At 53.5% G+C, this 15,318-nt stretch overlaps 1 protein-coding gene across 4 annotated transcripts in view; it reads left to right on the top strand.

Annotated features, from left to right (window-relative positions):
• The window catches only part of RAB40C (RAB40C, member RAS oncogene family), a 29,842-nt gene that overhangs the window by 4,941 nt on the left and 9,583 nt on the right, over window positions 1-15,318 (top strand). For all 4 annotated transcript variants that reach the window (XM_059037192.2, XM_059037194.2, XM_067012731.1 and 1 more), the window contains 2 exons: window positions 12,136-12,196; window positions 12,683-12,743. In XM_059037192.2, the coding sequence (XP_058893175.1) occupies window positions 12,136-12,196; window positions 12,683-12,743 (122 nt within the window). The remainder of the gene's footprint in view (window positions 1-12,135; window positions 12,197-12,682; window positions 12,744-15,318) is intronic.

Here is a 15,318-nt window from a genome sequence, read left to right as displayed (position 1 = left end):
TGTTCCCATCAGCAAGAGCGTTTGTGGCTTGAATGATGAACCAGGTAGAAGTGTGTTTCAGGAAGGAAACCCTAAGAGGGGGTGGGAAGCAGGTGGGAAGGGTCCTGGGGCACTTTTGGCTCCTGTTCTGTTTGAATTGGAATTGGCAAGGTGCATGGTGGCTGGTCCGTGAAGAGCTGGCCACTTACCTGGTCTGGGCCTGGGCAGGGGAGGAGGAGGAGGAGGTGGTGGGGTTGCAGCCAGGCCAGGGAGCAGGCAGCATCTAGTGTGGGGACACGCCGCTCACAGGGTGTCATGGGGCCTGGGGCCACATCAGTCAGGGCGTCATCCATCAGGCGCTTGGAGAAAGTGGGGAAAGTCTCAGTGTCCCGCGCCCTGGCTTGGAGAGAGCTGCAGAGGGAATGCGCAAAGGGAGGGAGAGATGGAGGGTGGGCCTGGATTTACTGCCCTGGACGCTCGGGAGAAGGGCGTTGGAACTGAGTGCAGGCATCAGAGACTGAGATGGGGCCATCCGTGCCAAAACCGGGTGTGCAGGGTCACCCTTAGTGTGGGAAGGTGGGCCTTTTAAGTCCTTTGGGAATGAGCTGGGAAATAAAAGTGAATAAAGTGAACTTGAACTCTGAGGGTAAGGTGGTAATCTAGGTTTTCCGGTCATGACTGGGGTCTGATAGTGACGGGCAGACGCCGGTGTCCACAGTGCTGCACGATTTTCTTCTGCGGAGGTCAGAATGTCCAGGACCTCGTTGGCTGTGGACATATGTCTTTCAGAAGGTAGAGGAGGGACAGGGGAATAGAGGTGATGGGGTAAACTGACGCTGATGGAGGCAGTGGGGCATGATCAGGCAGCCTTGGCTCTTCACGGCCCTTTGGCTAGAACGCAAAAGAGGGAAGCTGTTCACACAGGAGGAGGGCTGCTTGGCATACAGGCTTCCAGAATCATGAGGAGGGATTTAACCAAGGTTTAGCCAAGGAGTGCAGAGGGTGTGGTGTCGGGAGGCCAGCATACAGAGAGGAAGCCCCCATCCCCAGAGAGAAAGAACAGAGTGGAGAAGACCCGAGCCCTGGACATGGACCGGCTCTCCACAGGCAGCCAGGTGCCAGGTCTGGGCGAGGAAGTCAGTGTCACCCCTGGGCAAAGGTCTTGGCTGGTGATAAACACATGTTTGTGAGCTCGGGAGGCCACCCGGTGTGTTCTGTGAATCAGAGCACAGCACTGTGGTCCCTGGGGTTGGGCAGACATGCTGGGACTGAAGTGGTTCTTGGGGGCGTAAGCTGAGCTGTCGCTGGCCTGCACCCCTGGGCAGTGGTTGTCCATCACCTGGGCAGAGGTAGAATGGGTGCCTGCAGATGAGGTCTGTGCAATATCTCGCTGGGAGGGCTGATAATAGGGACATAAGATGCTTTGTGCAGCCTTGGAACATGGAGATGTCTAACAGGGTGCCAAGGGTCTGTGTTTAGGTCCAGAAGCCACCGTGGAGGATTTGGGAGCTCCAACTCGGCAGCAGCATTGCCTGGCCACTTTGCCCACCTGCCGCTGTTGGCCGTTGCCTCCTAAGCCCTGGGTTGGTGTGGCTTACAGCAGTCCCCTAGTTTTAGCCAGTTGTTTTGCATTGCTCTCTGCTTCCCCTTGTTTAGGCCTCTCTCTCTTCCTGGGTCCAATGTTGTTGGTCCTCAAATTGCTGGAGTGCCTTGGGAGCTAAGTCTGATTTTCCTGCTGATGTAGCTGGGGCAGGAGGAGATGTGTCCCTGAGCTCGGGCTCCAGTGCAGCGTGGTCGGCAGAGGCCCCTTTCAGTGCGGCCCACACTCACTGGCTCACATGCACAGGCACACATATGTGCAGGCACACACATGCGCACAGTCTTGCGCACATGGCTTGGGTCCCGGTGGGCAACGATGAGGCCCCTCAACAAGTAGGAACAGCTTGGTTGTGTTGTCATTGCTGGGAGTATCTTCCTTACTTCAAGTAACTTGGCAACACGCAGACCCTTCAGAGAGGAGATCCTGGTGAAGAATACATGGGAAGATGTTTAACCTTAAAATCCAGCAGGATGGAACATTCACCCGGGAGCTCCTCACAGAGCAAGTCTGACGGTGCTTGCTGTCTTGCTGTGGGGACTCAGCAGCCTGTGTCCGAAGCTGTGAGACACTTCCCTTTCCACCAAGTGATCAAGAGTCTATCCTGGGGAACATAAGGGGACACAAGTGGAGAAAAGCAAGGCTATTTTTTTTTTTTAACAAAAATGAAAAACTTGAAGCAGCCCAGGGTTCTGGCAGGGGACATATGGTATATCTGTAGAGTGAGATATTATAGGGCCTTTAAAAATGCTGGTTTGGAACAATATTTAATGAATATTCAATGATATGGGGAAATCTCTGTTATCTTGTGAAGTGGGGGAAAAAAGCATGTCGAATTGCATAGTTTATAAATGTATGTAAGGTGAAGGACAGAATCGTCAAGTGAAATCTAGGAGAATGTTAATGGTAACCTTTGAGTTTTGGGGTTATGAGTAGTTATGTTTGTTTGTTTTTATAACGTTCCGTGTTTCGCCAGGTGTTGTGTGCGAAGTATGCTTGCTCTTTATGGACAGCAGAAAGCTTTTGCTTTGATTTGGTCTGGTGTGGTTTTTAAGGAATTGAGGAAACCAGCCCACAAACCGCCCTCGAGCTGCTCTGCATCTCGCATGCCAGCATACAAGGACGTCTTGAATTGTATGAGGTACCTCTGTGTCCTCTCTGTTCCTGAGCAGCCCTGGCGGCAGGCTGGCACATGCACCCGTGGTGCTGACCCCATCTGGAGAAGGGCAGGTGCTGGAGCCAGCAGATTGTCCTTGTCCCTAGAATGTCCGCACGTTAGGTGTGATTCTCTCGTGCCCCTTCGGGTCCCCACTGGCCTGCTTCTTGTGTCTCTAGGTTCCTTTTGCCAGCACTTCCTATAAGTGGAACCATACAGCATGGCCTTTCTCATCTGCTCGTTCAGCTCAGCAAGTCCATTCACATTCGCATACTGCATCGAGTGTCGTCCTATCCCTGGTGGCACTCCTGTGCACGCAGGCACCCAGTTTGTTTGTCCATTTACCTATCAGTACGGTTTGGGTTTCCTGATTTTGGCTACTGTGAATGATGCTGCTATGAACATTCTTGTACAAATCCTTTAAAATTAAAAAAAAAATTTTCGTGGTAAAATACACATTAATCATGTTGGCCCTTTGTAAGTGTCTGGTTCAGTGGCATGAGACATTCAAACGCACAAATTCTCATGTGTATGTGTCTCTGGGAGTGGGGTTGCTGGCCATGTGTGTGTCTGCTTCCCACAGGGAGTGGTCAGACTGGGTCCTGAAGTGACCTTTCATTTTGAGTCCCCACCGGCAACACTTAGAGTTCTGTGGCTCTACTTCTTGGCCAGTGTCGGCTGTCGTCAGCCTCTTTCCCTTTTAATCAGCTTTATTGAGGTATAATTTATGTAACCTAGAACCTGTATCTGTGTAAGGCCTGCAGTTCAGTGGCTGTGCTGACAGATGCACTCACCAGAGAAGCCATCACCTCCCTCCACTCTTTGCAGACTACACTCCCTGCCCCAGACCTGGCCACCGCTGACCTTTACATCACAGACTGGTTTGCATTTCTGGTGTTTTTCTATGAGTGGAACCACACGGTGTATAGTTGTGTGTGGCTTCTTTCTTTCCCCGTGTCGTGTGGGCTTTGGCCACGTCGCCGTGTGTAGTTGTGGTTCATGCCTCCTTTGTGTGCAGCGTTCCACGTGTGAGGACGGCAGTGTATTCACCTACTCTGCACGTGGGCTTTGGGAGACTTTCCGTGTTTGGGTCACTCTGAGTAGTGCTGCTGTGAAAATTCTCACAAGTGTTTTTGGTGAGTGAGTGTCTGTGTTTCTGTCTGGGAAGCGGTGAGGGGTGGGATTGCTGGGCTGCAGGTGCAGCCTTAGTAGATACCACCCAGTGGTCCAGAGCAGTCGAGCAGTTTCTATCCCATCAGGAGGGTATGAGAGTCGTGTTCACTCTATATCCTGCTTCCGTCCTCGCCATGCTGAGGGCCATACAGCATTCCATCCTGTGGATCACCTCCTGTTAAATCCTCCCAGTGGGTGGATTTTTAGCCTGTATTGAGTCTGTTTATAATAGAAAGCGATGCTGAGGTGAATACCATTGGTTACTGCTACCCTGGAACGTTCCCTCTCTGTTGCTGCTGTACCTCATCATCTTACTGTTTTGTAGGTGTAGTGATCAGTCACAGTGTATGACCAAGGTCCCTCTTCCTTTGCTGGCTGTGAACAGAGGACTGTCCCAGCTTCTCAGGGTCACCTGCATTCTTCACCATGTCCCCCTCCTCCACCTCCAAAGCCAGGTCAGGACCCTCCTTCCATCTCATCTGTCAGACTGGCCGGCAAAGGGTCCCCACTCTGAGGGCTCCAGATGACATTGGGCCCACCCGGGTAATCTAGGGTCCTCTCCCTTCTTGAGGCCTATAACCCATCACATCTGCAAAGCCCCTCTGCCCTGTGGGAAGCATGTCCCCAGGTTCCAGGGACTAGGACTCTCCCATCACAGCCTGATGAAAGGTTCTTTTTGTTATTTTGTGTTGGTAGGGTTTTACAGGCTCGTCGGAGGAGTGCACGTTTGCATTTCTGCAAGATGCTGCCAGGATTAGTTACTGCTGTGGACTGAACGTGTGTCCCCCCCAAATTCATACACTTACACCTGACTTTCAGGTGGTGGTCTTAGGAGGTGGGGCCTTCAGGAGGTGATCAGGTCAGGAGGGCACATTGTTGTCCTTGTAAAAGAGACCATGGAGAGTTCCCTCGCCCCCTCTGCCCCTGAGGACACAGTGGTAAGCCGCCTCACCAGGCACAGAATCTGCAGCCGCTGTGGTCTTGGACTCCCAGTCTCCAGACAGTGGGAGATAAATGTCTGCTGTTTGGAAGTCCCAGTCTGTGGAATTCACCCCAACCAAGAAATACCACAAACTGAGTGGCCTAAAACAGCACCTACTTATTAACGCCCAGTTTCTGTGGGTCAGGAATCTGGGCATGGCTTGGCCAGGCCTCACAGGCCTCTGTCTCTCACAGGCTGTGCTCAGGTGTGGGCTGGGATGGAATCCCTTCCGAGCTCATGTGGTTGTTGGAAGCAGCCGGCCACCCTCCTTCCTGGCCACGGGCCTCTCCCCGGCACGGCTTGCTTCACAGAGCATCAGGACAGTCCCGTGCAACGTGATCACGGCGGGGACGTCGTCACTCGGCCCTATTCCAAGGGTCAGAAGCCAGTCTCAGCTCCCACTACCCTCGGGAGGGGCATGTTTGGGGTGGGAATGCCAGGAGGCGGGACATGTGCCCACCTGCTAGTGCCCACACGCTGTTCTGAGACCCTCCTCTGTCTCCATGCATGCCGTGGTACGAGGTATGTGGCCTTGACAGAGGCCTGTGCTGTGGCCCACCCCTTGGGAGGATGTGCAAAGGATGGTCAGGCATGTCCAGGAGGACCGCTTAGCCTAGGGCTGCCTGTACGGCAGTGTGTGGACCCAGACACTTCTGTGTGTCTGCCTGTGTCACTGGAAGTTTTTTCTGATTCCAAGGGGACCTAGACATTTTTTTGTTTTTGTCTGCCTCTGGGAACTTGGCGAAACCTTATTTTCCCTCCCTAAGGAGTAACACTAAGAACAGCGGCTGCCTGTCTTGGGTTTGGGAGTCAGCGCCCTGACGCTGTGCGTTGGCTTCGTGTTGGAAATGCATGGGGAGCCTGACTGGGTCCAGGAGGTGAGGTCTGGGAGCTCTCCTGGAAGACCAGCTCCTCCAGCGTGGGGACCGAGCTGTGTCTGCAGCCTGCCGCCCCCACCCCCACCCCGTGAAACGCGGGCTCCCCTGCTGCCTGCGAGGGCGTGTGCTTGGGGCCACGCTGCCCGGGAGCTGCGTGCCAGTTTCAGGTGCTGGATTTAATACTGCAGAGGAAGGCGTTGATTAACATTTTCTCTTTCATTCCTAACTCAGTCTCTTATCACTCAGTTTTTGTTCTTTGTTATGATTTTTTTTTTTTTTTTTTTTTTTTTTGCGGTACGCGGGCCTCTCACTGTTGTGGCCCCTTCTGTTGTGGAGCACAGGCTCCGGATGCGCAGGCTCAGCGGCCATGGCTCACAGGCCTAGCCGCTCCGCAGCATGTGGGATCTTCCCAGACCAGGGCACGAACTGTGTCCCCTGCATCAGCAGGCGGACTCTCAACCACTGCGCCACCAGGGAAGCCCTGTTATGAATTTTTAACAAGTTGTCCTGTGGCTTTTCATGTTGTTAGAAAGTAGCTGGATGGTTAGGCACTTAATGTTGACTGAACAGACATAAAGACAGAAGAGAGGTTGGGGGATGTGCTGTGTGGTGCGACGTCCCTACTTGCCATTCCCTGCAGGTGGGTCTGAGTTGAGCCTGGACAGGTACGTGGGAAATGCCTCCACCCAGAGTTCAGTCAGGCTGTGCCTAGTGGTCTTCATTCTGACTGGCTTCTGCTCCCTAGGAGTGATGGAGAACTAGGCTTTAAAACATCTGCAGTCTTGATTCGTACACACAAGCTGAAGCTGAGAACTAACTTGGTTTGTTCCCTTTGCCCTGATTACCTTGTAATTTCCTAGGGGTGGAGTGAAGATGAATTTTCTAGGGGTCTTTTGTTCTGAGTTGGTGCCAGCAGATGTGGGAAGTGTGACTCCTGAGGGAGGACTGGCTGTGCAGGAGAAAAGGAGCCCAAGGAACATGGCGAGAAAGTGACGGGGAAAATGTACCTGGTATAGGTATCACTGTGGATGATGTGATTTTTTTTCCAAAATGGTGAACAATTCTCGTTAAAATTCTGAACAAACAAGACACAGTCTCCTGTGATTCACAAGGTGGAAGCATCCCTGCAAAACATGGTGTAAGGGTGGGGCCCACACGTTGTGTGGGAAGGGTCAGGGTCTCGGCGCAGAGCGAGAGCCACCGGTGCTGCACCGTGAATACTCAGCCAGCAGGGATGCGTCGGTGGGAATCTGAATGCTCAGGCTACAGGTCCTGGCAGGGTGCTGCCCGAGACAGCTGGGTGCCTGGTGGACAGTAGAAGTTTAAAAAGCCTCTGTGTCAAGTGAATTGCACTCCTTTCAGAAGCCCCATGAAACAGTAGGAAGACCTTCTTAAGAACTCGTGAACACCTCAAGTGAGAGGGGCTGACAGTCTGGGAGGTGCAGAGAGCTGAAGCCTGGCTATGAGGGGCCAGCAGGGACCCCTGAGCCAGGGGCCAAGTGGCTGGGCGGCCCCCAGTGGGGACACAGGAGGTCTACTCTGGCCCCTGGTGGCCTCCCAAGCCCTGTGTCCATCAAGGGAGTGTCTGCAGTCCTAGAGCCTGAGGCCTGGTCACCTCGGGATCCCTCCTCATGTGTGAGCTGCCCCCGCCCCCTTGTGCACCGGGCAGCTGCTCCAGCTCCTGAGAACTGGTTTGTGTTCTCAGCAGTCATGCCTGTGCTGTACAAGGTGTTAGATGCTTTCCATGAAACCTCTGTTCCTCACGTTCTCGAGCACGGTTGGGGTGAGGTGAGGGAAAGGTGATAGAAGTTCTGCAACGGCAGATATTGAGACCTAAGAGGTGTCGGAGCTGGTTCAGACGTGGAGTCTGGCTGGCACCATCCTTGCCTACAGGAGGTGCTGCCTCTTCGGGCAGGCTTCTCTTTGGACTTGCCGTGTCAGTATTTTCTATGAATTTATAAAGCACACAGTACATTTTTATCCAGATTTGGGAGGTGGGCAGGTGAGAGGCAGAGCAAGCATGAAAAATATACATGAGTTTTTTTCTTTTGTTTTTTAAAATTTTTTGGCTGCACCGCACGGCGTGTGGGATGTCAGTTCCCCCCCGACCAGGGATCAAACCCCTGCCCTCTGAAGTGGAAGTGTGGTTTTGACCTCCGAGGGAGTGTGTCAGCCTGCAGGCTGTCCGTGTTTTCTGCACAGCCGGCTCCCTGGCCATTCTCAGCTGGACACTGCCATCTGCTGTGGGGACCTGCCATCCACTGCTCTCTCACAAGGCTGCTCAGCTTTTCTGGGGGTGCCAGTGCCGTGCTGTGGGGAGGGCTCCTGGACGGGAGTCTCACTGGTTTAGTGGCCCATTCCTTGGGAACCCTGTTCTCCAGGAGCCCTCTGACCCAGCTGGTGGACTGTGGGAGGCATGGGGGGCCGTGCTGGGAGGAGAGCAGAGCTGACCCCCACCATGGTGCCTGCTCCTGGCTCTGGGTGCCTGTCTCCACAGGTCTCTCTCGGGCATTTGGCAGATCTTTGAGCAGAGCCCCTGGAGGGTGGGGACTGGTCATCCTTTCTGAAATTGAAGTCGTGCGTAAGGGGTCGGTCAGGCACAGGCGGTGGGTGGGCAAGGCGCCCGGCTGTGCAAGCCTCACAGTGTGCAGAGTCTGGCGTCCTCCCCAGAGGCGGGCAAAGGCAGCAGCCCCACTCCCTGTGCCCTGCTTCCTCCTGGGCCCTTCCTGGGCGCCCGCTCCTTCCTGCAGCTCCAGGCTGGGCCCTTGGGCCATGGTACCACCTCGGTCGGGGTCCTTTCATGGGGGCTGCCCTTGGCGGAGGGTGTCCAGTCCCCATGGCCAGAGCCTGCTGGGCTGGTCCACCACATGGAGGTGACATTATGTAGAGGATGGGCATCCCCATCCACAGCCTTCCTGGAAGTTGCTGTTTCCAACACTGACCTCATGGGGCCCAGCTCACAGCAGCTGTAGAGCCAGGACTGAAAGGAGGGTGTCCTGGGCCAAATCTGAGCTTCCTGTTTGACAGAGAATTCCAAGAGTTTCCACCCAAAGAAGTGGGTTATCAGCAGACAGTTAGGGGGAGGGGTGGATGCAGAGGAAGGACGGTGGAGACGGGCCTGAGTTCTATTCCTCCCTGAAGAGTGTTTCTTTAGCTTGAGAATATGTGCAGGAGAATCTTCTTTCACTTAAAAAAAAATGTGGCAAAATATACACAACATAAAATTTACCATTTTAAATATTTTTGGGTGTACAGTTCAGTGGCACCCCCATCAGCTCCAGAACTTTCTCATCTTTCCAACTGAAACTGTCCCCACTAAGCACTAACTCCCCACCCACTCCTCCAGCTCCTGGCGACCTCTGTCTACTTTCTGTCTCTGAATTTGATGTTCTAGGGACCTCATAGAAGGGATCATACAGGATTTGTCCTTTTGTGTAGGGCTTATTTTACCGAGCATAATGTCTTAAAGGTTCATCCATGTTGTAGCATGTGTCAGACTTTCCTTCCTTTTTATTTATTTTTTATTATTATTATTATTATTTTTTGCGGTACGCGGGCCTCTCACTGTTGTGGCCTCTCCCGTTGCGGAGCACAGGCTCCGGACGCACAGGCTCAGCGGCCATGGCTCACGGGCCCAGCCGCTCCGCGGCATGTGGGATCTTCCCGGACCAGGGCACAAACCCGCTTCCCCTGCATCGGCAGGCGGACTCTCAACCACTGCGCCACCAGGGAAGCCCAATTTTTTTTATTATTTTTTAAAATTTTTATTATTATTATTTTTATTTTTGGCTGCATTGGGTCTTCGTTGCTGTGCACCGGCTTTCTCTAGTTGCATCAACTGAGGTCTACTCTGTTGCAGCGCGCGGTCTTCTCATTGTGGCGTGTGGGCTTCTCGTTGCAGAGCACAGACTCTAGGAGCGTGGACTTCAGTAGTTGCAGCACGCAGGCTTGGTAGTTGCAGCACGCGGGCTCGGTAGTTGCAGCATGCAGGCCCTAGAGTGCATGGGTTTCAGTAGTTGCAGAGTGTGGATTCTAGGGTACGTGGGCTTCAGTAGTTGTGGTGCACAGTCTCTAGAGCATGGGCTTAGTAGTTGTGGCGCACAGGCTCAGTAGTTGTGGGGCACAGGCTTAGTTGCTCTGTGGCATGTGGGATCTTCCCGGACCAGGGATCGAACCCATGTTCCCCCTGCATTGGCAAGCAGATGCTTAACCACTGTGCCACCAGGTAAGTCCCTTTCCTTCCTTTTTAAGGTGCAATAATATTTTGTTGTACAGATGGACTTCATCCATCTTTGGACACTTGGGTTGTGCCCACCTTTTGACTATTGTGAATAATACTGCAGTGAACATGGATGTGCAAATATATACATGTTCGATTTCCTGCTTTCACTTCTTTGTGGTATAAACCTGAAGTGGAATTTCTGGATTATGTGGTAATTCTGTGTTTAATTCTCTGAGGAAATGCTATACTGTTTTCCATGGTGTCTGCACCATTTTCCATTCCCACCAGCAGTGCACAAAGGTTCCGATTTCTCCACATCCTCACCAATGCTGCTTACTTTCTGGGTTTTTGGTAATAACCATCTAATGGGTGTGATGTGGTATCTCATGTGGTTTTTCCTTTATTTTAATTAATTAATTAATTTTGGGGCTGTGACGGGTCTTCATTGTTGGGTCTTCATTGCTGCATGCAGGCTCTCTCCAGTTGAAGCAAGTGGGGATTACTCTTCATTGTGGTGCACGGGCTTCTCGTTGCAGTGGGTTCTCTTGTTTCGGAGCTTGGGCTCTAGGTGCGTGGGCTTTGGTACTTGCAGCACACGGGCTCAGTTGTTGCGGCTTGCAGACTCTAGAGCGCAGGCTCAGTAGTTGTGGCACACGGGCTTAGTTGCTCCGCGGTATGTGGGATCTTCCCGGACCAGGGCTCGAACCTGTGTCCCCTGCATTGGCAGGAGGATTCTTAACCACTGCGCCACCAGGGAAGTCCCTCTCATGTTTTTTTGTTTGTTTGTTTGGTTTTTTTTTTTTTTTGCGGTACGTGGGCCTCTCGCTGTTGTGGCCTCTCCCGTTGCAGAGCACAGGCTCCGAACAAGCAGGCTCAGCGACCATGGCTCACGGGTCCAGCCGCTCCGTGGCATGTGGGATCCTCCCGGACCAGGGCACGAACCTGTGTCCCCTGCATCAGCAGGCGGACTCTCAACCACTGCGCCACCAGGGAAGCCCTCTCATGTGGTTTTGATTTGCATTTCCCTGCTGATTAATGATGTTGAGCATCCTTTCATGTGCTTATTAGCTATTTGCATATCTTCTTTGGAGAAAGTCTTTTGCCCATTTTCTAATTGGATTTTTGTTGTTGTTGAGTGGTAGGATTTCTTCATATTTTCTGAATATCAGTCCCTCATCAGATATGTGACTTGCAAATATTCTCTCTCATTTCATGGATTGTGTTTTCGTTCCGTTGAGTGTCTTTTGATGGGTGGGAGCCAGGTTTTGACACATGGTTAGAAGTTAGCCAGATGGAAGGACATGGGGGTTAGAGGCTTCACATGCAGCTCTCTGAGGTTGGCTTTGCCCATGCACACACAATGTGTGAGAGCAGTGTCTGCATTAAAAATGCCCATTTCCAAGCCTTCTTAGAGCAAGTGTTATAAACAGCCAAGAAGCTGATGACATTTTTAACGCTTAAGGGAGGAAGAGGAAAGACAGCTTTTAGGAAGTTTCCTGATGGCCCATAAACCAGTTGAAGATCTTACATCTACAGTAATGCATCCAGCACTGGCCCTGCTCCTACCCACCTTTCTTGGACTGACTTTTTTCGCTTAAAAGTATAAAAAAATAATAAACAAGGATCTACTGTGTAACATAGGAAACTATATTCAATATCTTATATAAATCTATAATGGAAAAGAATCTGAAAAAGGATAGATATATATGTATAACTGAATCACTTTGCAGTACACCTGAAACATAATTCAACTATACTTCAGTTTTAAAAAGTATAAAGAATAAAAACTAAAGACATGGCAAGCAGAGGTTCTCCAGATACCTCTCCAGAGAAATGGCATTCTAGATGTTACTATACTACTAAATCATGCTCCAAACATGCTCCCGTTGTCAGTACCTGGGAGCTGTGGTGAACCCAAGAACTCAGCAAACCCATTAGCTTTGAGAAGCACATGACGTGGGCCGATGCTGAGACCAGCTGCCCTCCCTTTGGCCGGTGCCGTTGGTACCCGGCTTGGGCCTCTGGGGTGACAGGAGGGTGGCCAGCTGGGTTCGCTGGGCTCCCTGGGCTGGAGCCACACTTCCACTTGGCTTCAGGGACTGGGCCCTGGCCAGATGGGTCCTTCAGCCACCCTCTGCTTCCTTGCAGGGATCGACTACAAGACCACCACCATCCTGCTGGACGGCCGGCGGGTCAAGCTGGAACTCTGGTGAGTCGGGCTGTGCGGCCAAGGTGCCTGGCTGCCACACTTCTGTTGTTGTGCAGGCCAGGAAGCCAAGTGAAGTGACTCAGGAATCCTTAAAGAGACTGGAAGGTGCCCTGTTTATGTGTCAGTAGACTAGCTGTTGATACCGCCCCTGTATAAACATGGGCTGGAACGTGATGCAGAAACCAGAAGGCCCAGGGCTGCTTGTTCGGGCAGAGCCCAGCTCCCTTTGCCCACAAAGACTCACTTCCACAGGGGCCACAGCCCTTCTCGCCTCACCCTTTACTGGGCTCCACGTTAAGGGCGTTTCCAGAACCTCAAAGTTGAGATGTAAATTCCTCCAGGTTTGGGGCTCCCCAGCCCCGCAGGGCAGTCTCCTGGGGTGCCCAGGCCCATGGAGGTTGGCCAGCATGTGCAGCAGAGTAGGAGGGGGTCATGTTGTGCATGCTGGGGTCCCACGGGCCGCATCCCCAACCCCCTTTGTTTCAGGGACACATCGGGTCAGGGCAGGTTCTGCACCATCTTCAGGTCCTACTCCAGGGGCGCACAGGTAAGACCAGCGGTGCTGCCGAGGCTGTTCTCCAGAGGGGCTGCTCTCCTCACACATGCGGTGCTGTCAGACACCATGTGCAGGGTTCTTTCCAAGTAAGTTTTACGTTTGAACATCAACCTTCCATCCAGGAGCCCAAACAAGGATGCCCCTGAGTGGAGGGGCCTCAGCCTTCAGAGGGTGCCAGGGCCCCACAAGCTCCTGTGGCCCTCACTGCCCAGAGCTGCTGCGGGTGGTGTGTGGGAACCCCATACTGTGGAGAGGTCCCCCATCACCTGGTTCACCAGGGGTGACTCCTCCCTATGCTGAGTGAGGAGGCTGCTGGAGCTCCCAGGGCAAGCCGGTCTGGATCACTCATCAGACCGTGGGACTGGGAGCTGGAGCCGCCGTGGGAGGGGCTGCCGCAGGTCCTAAAGGGCAGGGAATTAGCAGGGAGCCGAGATGGGGGCTGTCCCGGGCGGGGCCTGCCCTGGAAGAGCACCTAAGCTGTGACCTGCGCAGGGGCAAGGGGGCTCACTGGAGGGCCTGGGGACTCGCTCATCCCTCTCTGTGTCTCCTGGGCTCTCTACGATGGGCTTGCATGCTGACTGGGTCTGTGTGTGATTCAAGGCTGGAAGGAGGGGAAGAAGCAGTTGTGTGAATAGACCAGCTACCCACTCGCTGCTTCAGCATGAGAGGACTGGTTTCAAGACCAGCCCTGTCTGTGCAGGGCGGGGCCATGACCCCTTGGGCTTCTGGAATTGCTGAGGAGAGCCCTCAGTCAGCCCTGTCCAACCATTCTCCCCAGACAGGGTACTCCGCCAGAGGGCCCATGGGCCCGTGTCAGGGCCTCTGGCTGTGTGGGGCCTGTTACCCCTTCAATCTGGCCTGGGTAGTGGGGAGCCCCGGGCATCCTTTCTGCCTGGTGAGCAGGAATCGTTGGTGTCTTCAGGTGACCAGGCTCCCCATCCTGAGCCGGAGGCGTTTGCTCAGGGGTGGGTGGTGAGAGCGCCTTCCTCCCTGCTGAGGTGTGAATGTGGGTGGAGGACCCTCAGGCTGGGCTCAGGGGCTCCGTCCTGCGGTGGTGCTGCCTGTCCACTGGCTCCACCCCCCAGTGTGTGCCTGGTGTGAGGGACCACAGAGGTGGTGCTTAACCTGGCAGTTCCACCTGGAGCAGCTGGTGCTGGGTGGTCAGGGACAGCAGCCCTCACTTCAGGTGTGGACGGTACTGGATGTGAGGTTAAGGAAGGACAAGGCCCTCACAGCCGGGCCCTCAGAGGACGCACGGGGAGCGCTTGAGCACCAACGAGTGTGTCCCACAGGCCACCTTCTGTAGAGGAGGGACCCTGACAATGATTCATACATACAAGGAAGTGAGAAAGCCATGTTCCGAGGGGAGGTGTTCATTATTTCTGGACCATGTGATTACTGATGAGTTCTGTTGTCTTCCCTTTGCTTTTGAATGTTTCCCAGTTTTTTATGGCACACTCATTGTTACTTTTTCGATAAAAAAAGAAAATGAAGAGATAAGGGGAGTAATTACCTTGGGTTATGATAATTGGGCGATTGGGAAATATCAAGGAAGGTCCTGGGAGACTGAACCTGAATGGGCTCAGATGTCTGCTTGCTCAGATGTGAACACGGAGCGGGACAGAAGGGCACGCCTGAGAACCTGGGCGTTCGCCAGAGCACGCGCTTTGGAGAAGGGAACACCTTTACCACATCCACATCCTCTCCAGAGCAATTAGCAGTGTGTATGTGTCGTTGCTTGCGCTTAATTCTGTGCTAATTCCAGAGGTTCTTGTTGCTTCTGGGCTGGAGGAGCCAGTTGAAAATTCTGAGTGCGCATCTCGGGCCTGGATGGTGGGTGGATAGGTGGTTTTTGGCTGCAAAGCTGACCGTGGGTGCTCCTACCTAAACAGTAGTGCTTCGCCTTTCCTGTTTCCATCCTGCCTGGTTGGTGTTTTCCAGAGTTGGCACCAGCCTGGCTTTGTGCGGCCCAATGGTGCAGACTGGCATAACTGTCTTCCCAAGTCTTGTTTTTCCTGTCACCCTCCTACCCTCGGTTAAGAACAGAGAGGCCTTGCAGATCTCTCAGGGTCCAGGCCACAGAGCCACCGACCAACCCCTGGCCCTCTCTGTCTTGTGGCCCTTGTTTTCTGTTGCCAAGGTCTGAGGTGGCCACTCGTGGCCCAGGAGGTCCATGCTTCCCGCTCAGGGGGAGAGCGGTCCCCTGCGCCAGTTCCCCCGGGGCTGCGCGTGTGGAGGGAGCCAGGGGTGGGCGACGTCCTGTTTAGTTGGGGTTTGGGGTCAGCTGGATTAGGACCAGGGGGAGTTCAGTCAGGCACTGGTCTCCTGGAGGGAGGGTTTCGGGTTTCATGTGGAGAGTGGTCTGGGTGCGTGCTTACCATCCAGTGAGTGCTGACTGGGACACCAGCCTGCCACTTGGCCCCACCTGGGTGGGGTGCTATGGGTCAGCAGCTTTGACAGCTGCTCCCCTTGTCAGTGAGCTGGCTTCTGGGCAGAGCCCATGCATATGAGCGTGGGCAGGTGTGTTCAGCCACAGCCTCTGGTTCCTTGGCAGCTTTACCACACA

Source organism: Kogia breviceps, chromosome 14, assembly GCF_026419965.1.
Source record: "Kogia breviceps isolate mKogBre1 chromosome 14, mKogBre1 haplotype 1, whole genome shotgun sequence".
Lineage (NCBI taxonomy): Eukaryota > Metazoa > Chordata > Mammalia > Artiodactyla > Physeteridae > Kogia > Kogia breviceps.
This window is presented reverse-complemented; position numbering and strand designations above follow the sequence as displayed.